Source organism: Amblyomma maculatum, chromosome 9 (assembly GCF_055883805.1).
Source record: "Amblyomma maculatum isolate TAMU_Amacu chromosome 9, ASM5588380v1, whole genome shotgun sequence".
In the NCBI taxonomy this organism is placed as follows: Eukaryota; Metazoa; Arthropoda; class Arachnida; order Ixodida; family Ixodidae; genus Amblyomma; species Amblyomma maculatum.
Window position 1 is genome coordinate 63,399,140 of NC_139352.1, and position 14,673 is coordinate 63,413,812.

Below are 14,673 nucleotides of genomic sequence, written 5' to 3' on the forward strand. Positions count from 1 at the left end.
AGTAGGCTTTGGAAGCCACTCTGCTTCGAGTAACTATTCCTTATACGTCGCCCCCTGCCAGAAAAAAAGTGAACTATAGTGAAACTGAAACTACAGTTGTCATAATATCTGCCTATATGGTCCTACATGGTTCATCGTATAGAAATTTGCATTTGGCACTGCATCAAAAACCATCAGTCATATATGACCCATTTACTTTGGGGTGGTCTTAAAAGAGTTTAAGTAGAGAAGGCAGTGAGCACAAGCAAAGCAATGAAGCAAAAAAACACTCCGTCGTGTTACGATAAAATGGCCGCTCCCTTGTGGTCCATACCTGAGTGCCTATTCTCTTTTTTGATAAGTGAAGCAAAGGCACCGAGAAGCATATTTCACTTAATACAAGCTGTCGTTCGTGCTGGCTAGTGTACATGCGAAGGAATCTGCACCTTTTATTTGTAGTGATGCTGCTTGATGTACACTCACTTTTAAGTTTGGTTCTATGTGTTTGGCTCCCTGTCTTCCTGTACAGTTTTTCACACGGTTTCCTTGCTTAATTATGGACCAGTTGTCCCGACAATCTTTCCTTTTACAGAAAAACATGCCTTAATGGGTGCGGAGAGTTCAGGAAGACCAGTGGAGATGCTCTTTTGTTAGTGTCACTATTGATGCCGATGAATGTGAGGCGGGAAAGAGGAGAGCAGCAGTGCACCTCCTCTCCCACCTGACTTGGTAGAGAGAGGAGGCATGGAAAACACACAAAAGAGAGAGAAAAAAGGAACACTATAAACACAGTACAGGGACAGCACAAATAAAGTAAAGATAATAAAAAAGTGATGCATTATTCACCAGTTGCTGGCAGAACACTCCCAAGTGTCACTGTTAGATTCTGCGAATATGTAATCAAAAAGTTTTGGAGGGCGGGTCCCTCCCTCAGTGTTGCTGAAGAATGTATATCGCCCACTGAACAAAGCATCAGGAGCACCTTTTTGCTCACAATAGCAATGCCAGCATCTCTGTGCTTCCACGGAAGATTGCCGGCGTTAACCTTGCCGGCGTTAGCCAGCCAAGCCAGACTTTAACAAAATAAAGTTCTTTCCTTTGCATTCCGATTTCGAACTCTATGTAATCGGTACAAACTGTTGACTTCCTTTGAGCTCAAATTACCAAGAGTTGACAATAATTTCTTGATTGGCTTTGACACATTCCTGTTGTTTGTGATTCCAGATGTCAAGTACATGATGGCTGGCCTCAAAAGTGTGAGTCACGAGAATGATTGCTCCGTTTCATTTCTCAGCCTTCACTTGTGTCTCCATGACCTGACTGCTCTTGATTTTCTTGTGAGCCTATTATTTTCTTTTTACCTTGCAGAAACTTTCTGAAACTATAAACAAGATGTCGCCCACATTGAATAAGGACTGTGAATACAAGAAAACGGTGAGTAGTACATGTCCTTCCCCCTCGGCGTCAACACCGAGTGTTGGGGCTTAATGAATGATGTAACTGTGAGTTTATCCTTTGTGATAAATAGTTGCCTGTAATGCCCTGTAGTTGGTGAATGTTGTGGCATCAGGAATGCAACTTTCACCATGACTTCTCCTTGTTGCCAAAATTTTTTTAGCACTCCTAGATGTGGGAGAGTGTCCACACGTGACATTTAATGGAACCAAGGCTAACTCGAGGGAATTCATCAAAGACTCTCTTTTGCAGTAAAGGTTTCAAAATGAGCCTTTAACTGGCAATTAGCAGAGTTGCAGGGCTAGTGCGGGGTCAGTTGTAGAAGCTTTGGTCCTGAAGTAGTTGGGACAGTGCTGATGACAGTGGCAATACGCAAAGCATAAGATTAGTGCTCAAGGCTTGGTTGGGGCAGTGATGCAGCAAGCACTCAAACGAATGTAGCAGCAGCATATCAAATGCGGAACCATCAAGACTGTTCAGGTTCTCCGCTTCATGGCATCTCGCGCCTACAGCCATTATCAAGTAAAATAAATAGGCCGGTATTCAACGTCAGGCTCAAAGTGCACAGCTTTCAGCGTCTTGTTGGTTGCGCATGTGGTATGAGTGAGATTTCTAAACTCACTGTTGATAAGTGAAGAAGCAGGTGGGGAAGGGCTTACCATAATCTTGCCCTGTAGTGACAGCATTGAGGTTATTGATGCTTTACTCACAAGAAGGGCCTCCATACAAGTCCAGTAATTTCTACTACCTTACCCAAGATGTATTTTCTCCTACTGTTGATGCATCTCTCAAAAGTTAGAGAACCTCCAAAGACTCGTACTGCTGCTCCTAATCCGGCCGGTCGATGGCATGCTGGAAAAAGTGGGATAGAAATACTTCTAGAGCACTGCACTGTGAAATTCATCTCTTCAAACTTGTCATACACCTCGACCAGAGACATTACTTGAAGTGTATGAGCCGACATGCATAGCAGAGAAAACAAATACACTTGCAGTAGAACTCTGATTAATAAAAACTGTGATATAGTGAAGTGAAATTGAAATCCTAGTTTATCTTCCATAGACGACTGTACATTTTCCTCCCTTTGTAATAAAAATATATTTGGTAGAAATTGGCTATAGTAAAGTGCGTCTGGCCACGGCGACGACTTCCCACGAAATGACATCGCCGCACGCGTACTACCTAGAATCGCTAGGCAATTCTTCAGTTTATCAGGCTTCATCACCAGACTTAGTAGCGCTCAGGAGGAGCCAACTTTATGTAAGCCTTGAAGCCATGAGGGAAAGCATGCAGCGCCTAGGAAAAAAAAAATAAAGCTGTCTACAAATATTAAAAGAAGGCGGAGCAGTCCGTTCAGAAAGTTAAGGAGAGTAAATGTGCAGCGAGAAATAGGGAAGGGAAAGAACGGCCTAACATTCGCAGCACGAGGCAGCGGCAGCAAGAACTGGAGGCGTGGCGTGTGCAGTTTTGCAGCATTGACTGCTGCATTAATTTCTAAAAGACAGAAACAGTGGAAGATGATGCATGTTCGTGCAAGGCTTTGGTTTTCACATGACGTCAAGCTCGATTGTATTCGTAGCCATGTTGCCGTCACACTGAAGAGGTTACTTCCACAAGATGTAAATAAAAAAATCTTATAACTGAAAAAATAGCACAAAGAGATGATAAAAGGGAGATGGAAGGTATTTTATAGGTTTTTGTTTTAGTTTGTTTTGTTTTGTTTTTTTTTTTTTTTTTCATTAAGCAACAAGACATGTTTAGTATGTAGCCATTTAAATACCAGACAGCATCTTCACGACCATGTCATCACCAACATCTGGTATAGGGAAAACTCTGATATATAGTAAAAAAAAATTCCGGTTCCAGTGACTTTACTTTAAAGGGGTTCTGCTGCTGAACTCTAGCTTTTTTTTTTCTTTACCAGTAATCATTTGTGATGTATATACACTAACTGTCAAAATTTTGTAGAATGTGGCTTTGCTGAAGAAATTCAGTTCCTTTGCATCCAAGATTTAACTCTACAGTGTGTGTAATTAGTATGGTCAGAATTAGGTATTATTATATGTAATGCACGATTTGATGAGGAATTCAATTTTCTTTTCCTCTCTCTCTCTAATATTGTACTCCATAAACATTTAACTTCAAATGTATAAACCACAAGAAAGTAAGCCAGTAATGCCAATTAGGGCTCCTGCACACAGTGAAAGTGAATAAGTGGCAGTTGTCATTAACTAATTGGCTTACGTGACAGTAGAAGGTCATTCGTAACTTCTTGCTGTCCCCAGAGCACAATCAGCAGGCTTCCTGCATACTTGACGATCCAGTTTGTCCGTTTCTTCTACAAGGAAAAGGGCGCTGTCAACGCCAAGATCCTCAAGGTCAGTACATTGATGTTAGCTGACCAAGCTATGCTTTGCAATTACGTTGTGGTGCAGGCTTTTATTGTTACTCTTGAAACCTTACCCATTGTTATTTCTGTTTTCATTATTCTTGAGCCAAGTAGCATTTTTTTTCACTGATTCACTTGTTTAACCATCAATTTGAAATAACACCCACGCCAATGCATGCTCATATAGGTCTGGTTTTCTTTTCATAATTTTTAATTTGTGGTTATTTACGGCCTTAACGAAATGCGGTACTCCTGTTGTACGTCCATTCTGTACTAGATGCGTTTATATTTTTTTGTGTACATTTTAAGTGAACTTCGACCATGGCATGTGAGCTTGAGAGGAGAGCATTAGGCATATAATCTCATGTTTGCATAGCCTAAGCCTAAGGCTTCCACTTGCCCGAGAGCCTTCACCGTGGCTTACCTTCTATATCCAGCTCTAGGCTGGCAAGCACCTGGCAACAACCATTTAGTCGATGGTATACAGTGACCCCATCTCCCCAAACTTCTTCCCCCTCCCTCGTGCTGTGCAGGACATCAAGTTCCCGATTCAGCTGGATGTATTTGAGCTGTGCTCGGAGGAGCTCCAGCAAAAGCTGATCCCCATGCGGACCAAGTTCAAGGAGTTTGAGGACCGCAAGATGGACGATGTACAGAAGGTGCGAGTGCATGCGTATGGGTGTAGGCTTTGCAAATATTTTTTTGAGAATTCACAGCTGATATATAAAAAAAGCAAAAAAATGTTTAGTGGCACCATAGACATTTTCAATATCGTAATTTTCTAGCGCACATGGCCATTACATAAAAAAAAGAGAGAGAGTCCATTGAAGCTTTTTCGTGCCCTCTGAAGCTACGTCATTCTTTTGCAAGAATGTCTATTAGAGGTCAGTTCTCATTCCTTGCAGCTAGCAAGTGTCTGTGGAGTCGAGGCTCTAATTGCTCAGGTGCCTTGATGCTGTCCTGCAGGAGGCGCGTTGAACCAAACCCACACGAAGCCAGCATTTCAGAAACGTTGCTCGCTTGAAACTAGTACTACTTCGTGATTTCAAATAAGTATTGAGCCTTTGGATCAGATCAGATGTACAGTACCTTTCTAATAAAAATGATCAAATATGCTCGCACAATCCCAGCATTAAGCGAACCAGTCCAGTCATCGGGCTGCTATGAACATTTGGCCGAACACAGCACATGTGCATGGCAGAGAGCATGCACCCTGGCTAACTCTGAAGGCCTCCTGCAATTTCTCTGTGTCTTTTTCAAGCCTTTTCCATCTTTTTATGGATCATTTAGTGTTGTTTTGGGCTGAAAGGTGTGTCAAAAAGGATGGCAGGCTGCCCTTGGCTGATTTTCTTATGTCTGAAATGCCGGGTGCTGCTCTAAGTAAAGCAACAAAGAAAGCAGGCTGAGCAGAAAACCCAAGGAATGGTAACACTGTAGCAGTCAGTCTTTGCAAAGAATCTCTCACCTCTTACATTCTGTAATTTTTCTCTCTCTCTCTCTCCTCCCCCCCCCCCCCCTTCCCTTTGTGCTGCAGCTGAAACTTCAGCATCCAGACGATGCAAACAAGATGCACAAGGATATGAAGCAGGAGCCCTTCTCCTTTGCAGACGGTAAGCTTGAATTTATTAGCAGTGCATTGCAGCAGCCGGTTTACTTTTGTTTAGTGGTATTCAAGTATGACATAGTTTGGCCTCTGTCTTGCATAAAGCAGCTGCCATGTCTTACTGGAAGCTTTTGCACCCACTCACAAGTGTGATTACTTTCCCATGAGCATCAATGCTGCACAGGGTGTTCTGTGCCATGCTCTGCAAATGCTTGCACCGCGCTCTGTGTAGTACATGAGCAGCAGTTTCCATCGAAATTTGAGGTGTAATATTTCTCGCTTCTCTGTGTTCCTGTTTGCTTCTCTGTCTCTCTTTACACTCACGTTTGCATGTAGCAGTACTCTATGCCTGTTTGAAAGGGATGCTCCATATGCTATAACTGTCCGAATAAATGTAGCGGAACTGATGATTGATTAGTTTTGTGTGATGCATATGCAAAGGTTCATGTGCATTGCATTGCATGTGCAGGTTCATGTAGGTGCTCATTAACTGTGTACTGGTTAAGAATGGCATTGCACCAATTTCAGAAAGTAAGCTTAACAAATAAAAGCAAACCATGTGACGGAACTCAGCATCTGTGCATGTTCTTCAGACCATCAGAGTTGGAGACTCGATAGAAAAACAGCCCAACCAACGGCATAGAATTGCTGTATCAGGTGACTGTAGCACTTAGCAGCCTTATATAATCAATTAAAAATGGAAAGCCTTTACACCCATATGCTAAGTTCCTAGACCAACATAGAAACTGTGACAACTTTGGCCTGGAGTGGATGGCTTTCAGCGTTATGCTCACCAGCTTGCCATTTCTAATTTCTATGCAACGATATCTGCATGGTTGTAAATCGTCACTTTTCCGTCCCTGTATCTCGTAATCTCTGGAATGTGGCGGTTGTTGCTTGGAAAGGTGTAGGCTGACCAAATTTAGACTTACGACCTGGAAAGCGGCTGGTCAGAAATATATCGCAGGCAGTTCGTCGCTCGAAGAACAGAGCACTTTCAGCCAACTTTTCCATTGAGTACCCACCTGAGACAGACTCTCGGCAGCCACTGTAGTGGCAGTGATGTGGCTTAACTCGTGTAATTCATCCTGTGTTTGGTGGTATAACTCTTATCCCTCTTCTTTCTGCACAGACCCCGGCTCCAACAACAGCGGCTTCTACTCGCTCCAGGCTGTGCTGACGCACAAGGGCCGGTCCACATCTAGTGGCCACTATGTGGCCTGGATCCGCCGAAAGGAAGGTCAGTATGGGCGGTCCTATAAGCGGTATTCACACGGGGGAACTTTTCAGAGAGGGGGTGCGTGGGCACCGCCGGCGGTTCCCCCTTACATCCCCTCTGAAAAAAATTAGAACACAATTTTTTTTTTCATTTTTCAGTGCGCCCTGTGTTTGTTTTGTGGTTCGACAACAGGCACGTTAATCCCTTAAAAAACCTGAAATGCCAGCTAAAAGCATCATCGGTGGGGGGGTAGAGGATCCTCCCATACGTTTGGTCACAGAATGCACTCGACAGCGCAAACGCAACAGCCATCAAGTTCGTGGCGAAGGAGCAAACGATAACTTCTCCATTCTGCAGGCGGGTAGCTCATCCGTTCACTTTCACTTGATTGACAGCTACAGTGATATGTACAAACATCAAAACCGATCCGATGTCACGCCAACCGGTCACGTCACGAGGCCAACCATGTTCGGTGGCACATGGCTACCCTCACAGAAGCAAACGCATTCTGGTGTTGTGGATTTGGCCCCAGAACTCAGTGGCTCTAGAATACAGAGAGGAGGAGTCTTCAGTAAGTCGGCAGGATCGTTCATATTGTGGAATAGTAGCCCAGAAACGACAAAGGAATGAGGAAATAAAAGAGGATTGTACAGTCTACAAGACCCTCCTGCTTGATGGAGCGCCTCTATTCCTTGTTCTAGAATGACTCACCTATTCAACTGAAGCAAGTGCATTCAATGATGTCAAGCATGTGAACCTTTGGACTCTCATTTCTCCAGGGCAGATGTGTAAAAATGTGTTGTTATTGAGTGCTTGCATTGTCTACGAATGAATGAAGCAGCAGGGAAAAGTGGTTGACTCGTGGTTCCTCAAGAAGTGAGCCCATTTATGGCTTGCTTGTCCCTTTCCTTACCGTGGTAACCTCGACAGTAACCGCGAGAGTTCTGCCCAAAAAGGCAACGCAAAAATCGCAGACTCGTGGCAGCTAGTGTGAATGGACATGGGTGAATTCTGGTGTGATTTGGGCAGTTTATCAGAGTTAACATTGTACCTCCGCTTTCTTCAGCGCTGCAACATTTTTTTCGGTGCCCATCACACTGATTCGCATGCGTGAATGCAGTAAAACCAATTTGGAGAGCAGTGCACAGAACGCTGATCATTTGTCTGCATTTTGCACTTTCCATTGCAGATGAGTGGTTCAAGTGCGACGACGACAAGGTGTCCGTGGTCACGACCGACGAGATCCTCAAGCTGTCCGGCGGAGGTGAGCACAACAGCCATCCATCCACCTTGTTTGTACCACAGACTGCATCATGCAGTGCTGTGGTGTCGAGGTGTGAAAACAATTGTTGAAAAAAAAAAAAGTGGGGGGGAAGCACGGAGAAAAAAAGTTACCATCAAGTGGTTGCTCTGAGCAGGTTCAACTTGCAAGTCATTTTGAGCAGGGACATTTTACAAATGATTGAACTGATTTTTGGGTCCTTTACAGGTGACTGGCACACGGCGTACGTGCTCCTGTACGGACCCCGCATTCTTGAAGTGGAAGCGGATTGATCAACAAGCTGTTAGGAAGTCTGGCTTTTCAAGATGCCTTTTCTATCACCGCCGCCACCATCATTGCAACCACTGCTGCCTACTGCCTCTCCCTGCCCCGGTGTCACTCCCGCGCCCTTTTCCTTCGTTTTTTATGAAATCATTGTCAGGCATTTCTTAAAACTGCATGATGCCAACAGCTGCGAAACTAACTGCTGTAAAGAAAGAAAGTCTATTGATGCGTGCAGGCAAGGCTCATGTAGCTAGGTTTTCATGCGACTAGTGCGAGAGACGTGGAATGAAAGATGACCGGTGTAGGATTGCTTCAGAAGCAGTGGGAGGAACCTAGAGACATTTTTTGGCATGTGTGTGCGTATGATGTGGGGAATGCATTATATAATTGTGAGGAGAATTAAAACAAGGTTTGGCTGCGAAGGTTCCAAGCCTTCAGCGATGTATCTGGTTTCCTCTTCTCTGTATGGGTCTCATTTGTCCATCTTTTTCTTTTTGTTCAGTTTACAGTGCTTAGTGCTGAAGAGAGAAGTTAAACCTAGATGTGTAATGAATTTCTATGAACTGAATACCTCAGTATTAGGAAATTTCTATGCTCCTCAGCACTGCCGCCTCAGAGTTATGCATATTATTTGCTTACACCACATAATGGAGGTGCTGCGGTTACCTGTCTTGATTAACGAACTTGCCATATCATTTTCATTACTCAAAATTCAGCGAAATTACTTGGAAGTTTCACAGCGATAGAACATGGACTACCGTAAGAGTCTGCAATTGCAGAGAGCGAACGCAAATGACAATCTGCCATGCTGCAACATGTCGGTGCCTGTCCATTGCAAACGTAGCAGTCTCCACAGCGTTCACTTTTAAATCTCATGGGAGAGATGTGTCCACAAGATTCCGCACAATATCAGTGGGGTTCTGTCTAACCATTAAGAAAAATAGTCATAGTCAGTGATGTTTAGACACATATAGTGATGATGAGGATATTGATAGCGCCGATGATAGTGGCAATGGCAATTATGATGTCAATGTGGTTGTGTCCGGCAGTCTCTCTCTTTCTTTCTCAAGTAAGCAGGGGCGTTCCAAGGATCGCAGCTGGGCGGCCAAATTTCTTCCGCCTTGCCTTCATTGCTCCCCTCAATTTTTGTATCATCAGACGCCAACAACACAGACTCGCAACGGGAGCAGAGTCGGTGGAAGCAGCGGCTGCCACCGTGGCAACTTCCTTTTTTAAGACTCTCACAAGGCTCTCGCAAGGAAAGAAGTGGATGCGGGAGGGCGCTTCTGGCTTTCCCACATGTAGCAGCGCTGCGATTTTTTCGTGCTGCCAGGGTGAAGGTCGTGACACCTCTTGCTGCACTTGCGCTATCAACATGATCACAAAATGCCTCTCAATGTGTATGACTTCAAGAAATGGGGTTTACTGTGAATGTTTGCCAAGCCATTTCATCTACATTTTTCATTTCAGCTTCCATCCTGCATCTTTCAAGCTTTTGCATGAAAAGATGATGTAACAAACTATTTAAACGAAAAGTTTGCAACTTTTCTGGACCTCAATGTGTCCTGCGAGACAAGGGCTGCGAAAGGAGCTCCTTATCCTCTCCTCAAGCTGTACCTAGCGTGGTCTTGGCCTAAGGGTGCATTTCATTTTGTTCTGAAACAGCGCAACATCGTCAGCATTAATGTTGTGAGGATGGCACCTGTGATGTCTTGCAGGTATATCATACCGCCATCGTTTTGCAGCTGAAGATGTTACACGATTGATTTAGCCATGCAGCCTTGCTTTTACCATGAAATTACAGCATAAGCAACAGTAAGAGGCTTTAAGTGGCAGGTTGTGAAGATGGAAGAATGTACAACCCAAGGGTAGTTGCCGTGGCAGAATGCAGGTCTGTATGCTTGGACCAATGCTGTTACATCATTTGCCGATTCATGCGCTAAGGTGATAAACCTAGTGCTCATTTTTGTCATCTGGAAAGCTACTCTGTTTTTATCGGATCACTAAAATACTGTAAGTGGCTCAATTCTTATGAGGATAGAACTTTAAATTCTGTTAGTAAAGATAGCTTCTTCCTTCTCGGCTTTGTAACTAGGTGATATCTGATTGATTAATTTATTGCTTGGAAAAGGAGAGAGGCTGGCCGGAAAGATTAATATTTGGCTTGCTATTCTGCATCTGAGAAGTGGGAGACAGATAAATGTCCGAAACCTGGGTGCTTCCTCTGGGCAGCTAGAAACTGGAAGCGTGATTGCAATTGCCCGTTGGAAACTTTTTCTTGCCAAAGAGGATGTGCTACTATTCTGAAAACTGTGCTTCAAAGGACAGGAATCCTACTCTAAGCCAGAGCTTGAGCTTTTCCCCTTTTTTCAGTTTCATTACTAATGTCAAGCCCATTTCTTTTCCATCACAAGTATGAAACCTAGGAGCGAGCACTCGGGTTATTGGGGCTTTTCACAATTTCTGTGAATTGGGTTCTGTTTAGTCTCTAACATGAGATTAACTTACAAGGAAAGGTTAGGTCCTGGCTTAGGCTGTGGAATCTGGCGGGTGTTTATAGCTAAGTTAAGCTGGGCCTAACGGAAGTCGGTTACCATGGAGCATAAGCCACAAACCGGCTTTTCCTGCATCGAGAAGGTTGACAACTTAGCACCAAAGAACTAGGGACCTGCAACTATGCTTCTTAAAATTTAGGGCTCGCAATACATTTTCAAAATGTAGCTTTAGTCAACTTCATATGAAATTAGCCATTCACAGTATGATTGTATTTTGACATCTTGACAGGCATGAAAGAAGTTGACAAATACAATGCAAGTGCTCTGTCGTAACGTGCTTTCATCTGCCTGCAAGTTAGAGGTTCTGTCTGGCAAAAGCCAGGAAGTGGAACGCTTGGGGTCTTTCAGTGCAGTTTTCTTTCCTTTTTGCCAATCTTGTGCTTAATGGCTTTCCTACTTATGGCCAAGACCGGTGCCAAATGTAATGTAGAAATGAGCACTGGCAAACAAGTTCCAGTTCTCAGGAAGACAGGAAATCAGTTTTAGATCTGTATTTATCTGCTGAGTGCAGGCTGAAATCCACCAAGCCAGTGGTATTTGTGTTTCACGTACCGGCTGCCAGAAATTTGCACCGTGTTTCAACGTTATTGGCCCAAGTAAAAGGCATTTTGCATAGCATTTGAGGCAAACTGATTTCTGCTGTTATTGTAGTCCCACACTATGCCTAGGTGCTTGATTTCTACTGCAGGGTCTCTAAATCAAATCTCATTTCCTGCCAGCTTTTAAGGATGTGTGGGAGTCTTTTTTCTTTTCTCCCCTGTTTGTTGATGATGCATGCCAAGGGGAGAATTTGCACTGTTGCCCTCTAAGGCAAGAGTGCATTATCCCCGTGGCAAAAAAGTTAGCACCCTTTTATGCAAAAAGGAAACGCTGAAAATCATGCTAGTTTTCTCCGGAACCTAGCAAGTACACTTAAAGCTACTACAGGAGAAATTCGAATTCTTTAAAATGCACCCAAAGAAATTCCTTTATTTACAGTGTATATGCACACATCTGAGCAGAGGTTTATTCTGCACCCAATGATGCAGTCAGAATATCTGTCGTTGCTTTGGCCTATCGGGTTCTGCCGGCAGGCCCTGAAGTTCCCGCAGGCCCTGAAAAGACAAACAACAACATAACCTTTTAAACTGAGGGTGCACTTTTGCTCGGACAAGCACCTAACGTCATCCAAACTTAACCTCCCGCCTCAACATTACTCAGTGTTTTTGTTACTCACTTATCATGCAGTAGTTGCTTATAGTCGATTCACTACATAGCCAGTCGCTGCCGATAATTCTGAGAACTTAGGAGGCCATGTACCCGTGTCTTATATTTTGCATGTATACTAAGCAGGAAGGGATGATAGCAAAGACATGCATGCTTCCTTAGCACACTTTGAAGGCTTCTTCAGTTTGCCAAAGCTAAAAGGTTGCGTTAGCATTGTTTGTAGCAAAAGTGCCTTGTTTGAAGCTCCCTGCATCACTTATTTCCAACTGGACCTTGTCGAATTAGGGTGGTACTAATTTCTTGCTCAGCTCTGAAGTATCTTTTTTTTCTACACACGGGTGAACGTCCTACTGACACTGTTCAGTGGGCTGCTGTGCCCAAAGTCGTGGGATGAAATCCTGACTGTGGTGAAGAAAATGAGGTGCATGTAAAAGCCGCTACGTGCTGTGCATGAGTGTGCATTGAAAAGTCCCAGCTAGCTATGAAGCCTGCATGCAACTTCCAAATGCGAAAAGAGATCCAGAGGACAAACTGGAGCCGGCCTGCGTCAATAGTTGACAGCCATCTTTGTAGAGAAGACTATTTTTAACTGAGAACCGCGCTCTCGTAAGAAAGAAAAGGCCAAAAAGAGAAATAAGATATTGCCACCACCAGCTCATCTTGCAAGCAAACTGCAATAATGTAAATCTTCCCCACTTTTTTTTCTACTGCTTACCTTCAAGGTAAGGTTACACCAGCATTCAATTACTATAGTGCACATGGCGATTGTTCAGTTAATATTAACATCGCAGACAAAGTTTTACAAAGAACACAATGTGGATGGAGCTGTCGTCATCCACTCAAGTACCACATACCATACTATATAAAAGGTGGCAAGGTGCCTACAATTGTGCGCAAAAAGGGGCAAGGAAAAACAGGCTGCTTTGAAACCAGCAGATAAGGTACGATGTCACCTAAGGACTCTGGTGCTGGCTATAGCAGCTGGAAGTGACTGACCTGCAGCACCATCTGGATGTGCGCCTTAATGTCTGCCGACTCCTTGGAGACACGCTGCAAATGCTCCTCGAGCATCGCCTCCCGGCGGCCGACAAACCACAGGGCCTCGTCGTGCGTGAACTCCACATAGAAGCCCATGCCCACTTGCACAAAGATCTTGGACACGTCCGGCCTAAAAGGGGTCATAGCTACCATATCATTGACACCACACTGAAAAGCAATTCTCAGCCAAGTGCTCAGCCAAGTGCGACTGATCATACAAACTTCCCTGCAAACTGCATTAACCATTTTCAAAGCAGTATGCAGAGTATATGTGAGCAATCCACACGCATCAAGCCACTGCAGCAGCACCCGGCCACCCTTTCAGTCGCCTTGCGCTCGCCTGCCGCGTTCCGTTGACTCCTTCCTAAACGCAAAGATCCCAATGCAGACAGCGCGTTTCACGTCTGTTTTTTCTCTGGCGTTCTAATGCTCAGTGCTGCTCAGGAGCAACAGCTAAAATTGTTTTTTTTTTCTCATATACTATGCCTGCTTTGACTTTTCTGTTATCTATTGTAAGACAAAACCCTTTGGACTTCATAGCATAACAAAAGGCGCAGCAACTCTCACTCCTTTTTGTTAAAAAGACACTGAATGAGATCATTTAACAACGCAAGTGAACAATGCATGAGTGCTAGAACGACAATGGCAGATTGTACAGCCCAAATACTTTTCAATTCAACCACTTCAGATGAGATCACACACGGGCTTCATATTGCACCTACACAGCACGGCAGCGGTTTGTGAATGTGCAATCAAAGAAGGCGCTCGGGATCGCCCTCCACTTCCCAATTTTCCACTCCTTCGCCTTCTAAAAATCTCAGAAATCCCTCCTGCCTGTCTTTTTTTTTGTGTGTGTTTTACTGTACCTCTTCTGTCCCATGTCATTGAACCTGTCTTGTGATAGCTGTAGCTGCATTTCTACAGGTGCAAGATTTTAAATGCCTCTACAGTTTTATGAAACAGCCCAGTCTGTTCAATGTGTTTTGTGAGAAATCACCACCGTGGAGTAAATTCGTGCGTCATTTATATTGCTTGGATGGCTACAATAAGTTGTTTTCCCAACAAAATATTCGCAAGCTCGGCACCATGAGGAAGTTTTGGAAGCCATGATTAGTTGTTTCGCAAGAATACACATCGGAATTGTATCGACAAAACCCCCAAATGCAAGATCTTCAAAAATAATGCCGTGCAACCGCCTTTCGCGTCAGGAGGAAAAAAAAATAGAAACAAAGCACTGGCATCGACAAGCTCTGCTATGTCATTCGGCCATGAAATGCAGATATCAAGCCAGAGGGGTCGATTCTCTTGCCGTTGGTCCTCTAAACGTTGTAGTTACTCACACGACAGCCTGGACATAGAAGTTGCAGCCTAGGTCCACCTGTGTCCGGAATGTCTCCTTGTTCGCCTCGACCTCCTGGGACGGGGCGCGTAGAAGTCATAAGCATCTGAATTCGCCAGGACGGGCGGCAGCTTTAGTACTTGCCTGAATTCTTTCGACGACAGTCCGCAATTGGAGCAGCTCGGCGAGTTTCGCACAGATATTGTCACGCGCAATGAGATTTTTCCTGTGTTTCGAAGATAAGGACACAAGCACAAAAAGATATGCTTTACTGTTAAATGCTCAGGGAGTCAGCTACACACTTGAGAATCAAACATGCACAAACCTTAGGTCCTCTTTCAACA

General features: G+C 44.2%; 2 protein-coding genes across 2 annotated transcripts in view; one reads left to right on the plus strand and one right to left on the minus strand.

Annotated features, from left to right (window-relative positions):
* The window catches only part of Usp14 (ubiquitin specific protease 14), a 28,317-nt gene extending 19,681 nt beyond the window's left edge, over positions 1-8,636 (plus strand). Inside the window, exons 9-16 of the mRNA XM_084578893.1 lie at positions 1,204-1,235; positions 1,348-1,413; positions 3,720-3,812; positions 4,357-4,482; positions 5,358-5,433; positions 6,559-6,666; positions 7,835-7,909; positions 8,135-8,636. Coding sequence (XP_084435019.1) covers positions 1,204-1,235; positions 1,348-1,413; positions 3,720-3,812; positions 4,357-4,482; positions 5,358-5,433; positions 6,559-6,666; positions 7,835-7,909; positions 8,135-8,199 — 641 coding nt within the window. The 3' untranslated portion in view covers positions 8,200-8,636. The remainder of the gene's footprint in view (positions 1-1,203; positions 1,236-1,347; positions 1,414-3,719; positions 3,813-4,356; positions 4,483-5,357; positions 5,434-6,558; positions 6,667-7,834; positions 7,910-8,134) is intronic.
* Positions 8,637-11,685: 3,049 nt separating this feature from the next.
* The window catches only part of Uxt (Uxt prefoldin-like subunit), a 3,305-nt gene continuing 317 nt past the window's right edge, over positions 11,686-14,673 (minus strand). Inside the window, exons 1-5 of the mRNA XM_084578895.1 lie at positions 14,655-14,673; positions 14,474-14,555; positions 14,331-14,404; positions 12,949-13,120; positions 11,686-11,840 (exon numbers count right to left, since the gene is read on the minus strand). The exon at positions 14,655-14,673 is cut by the window's right edge and continues 317 nt beyond it. Coding sequence (XP_084435021.1) covers positions 11,775-11,840; positions 12,949-13,120; positions 14,331-14,404; positions 14,474-14,555; positions 14,655-14,673 — 413 coding nt within the window. The 3' untranslated portion in view covers positions 11,686-11,774. The remainder of the gene's footprint in view (positions 11,841-12,948; positions 13,121-14,330; positions 14,405-14,473; positions 14,556-14,654) is intronic.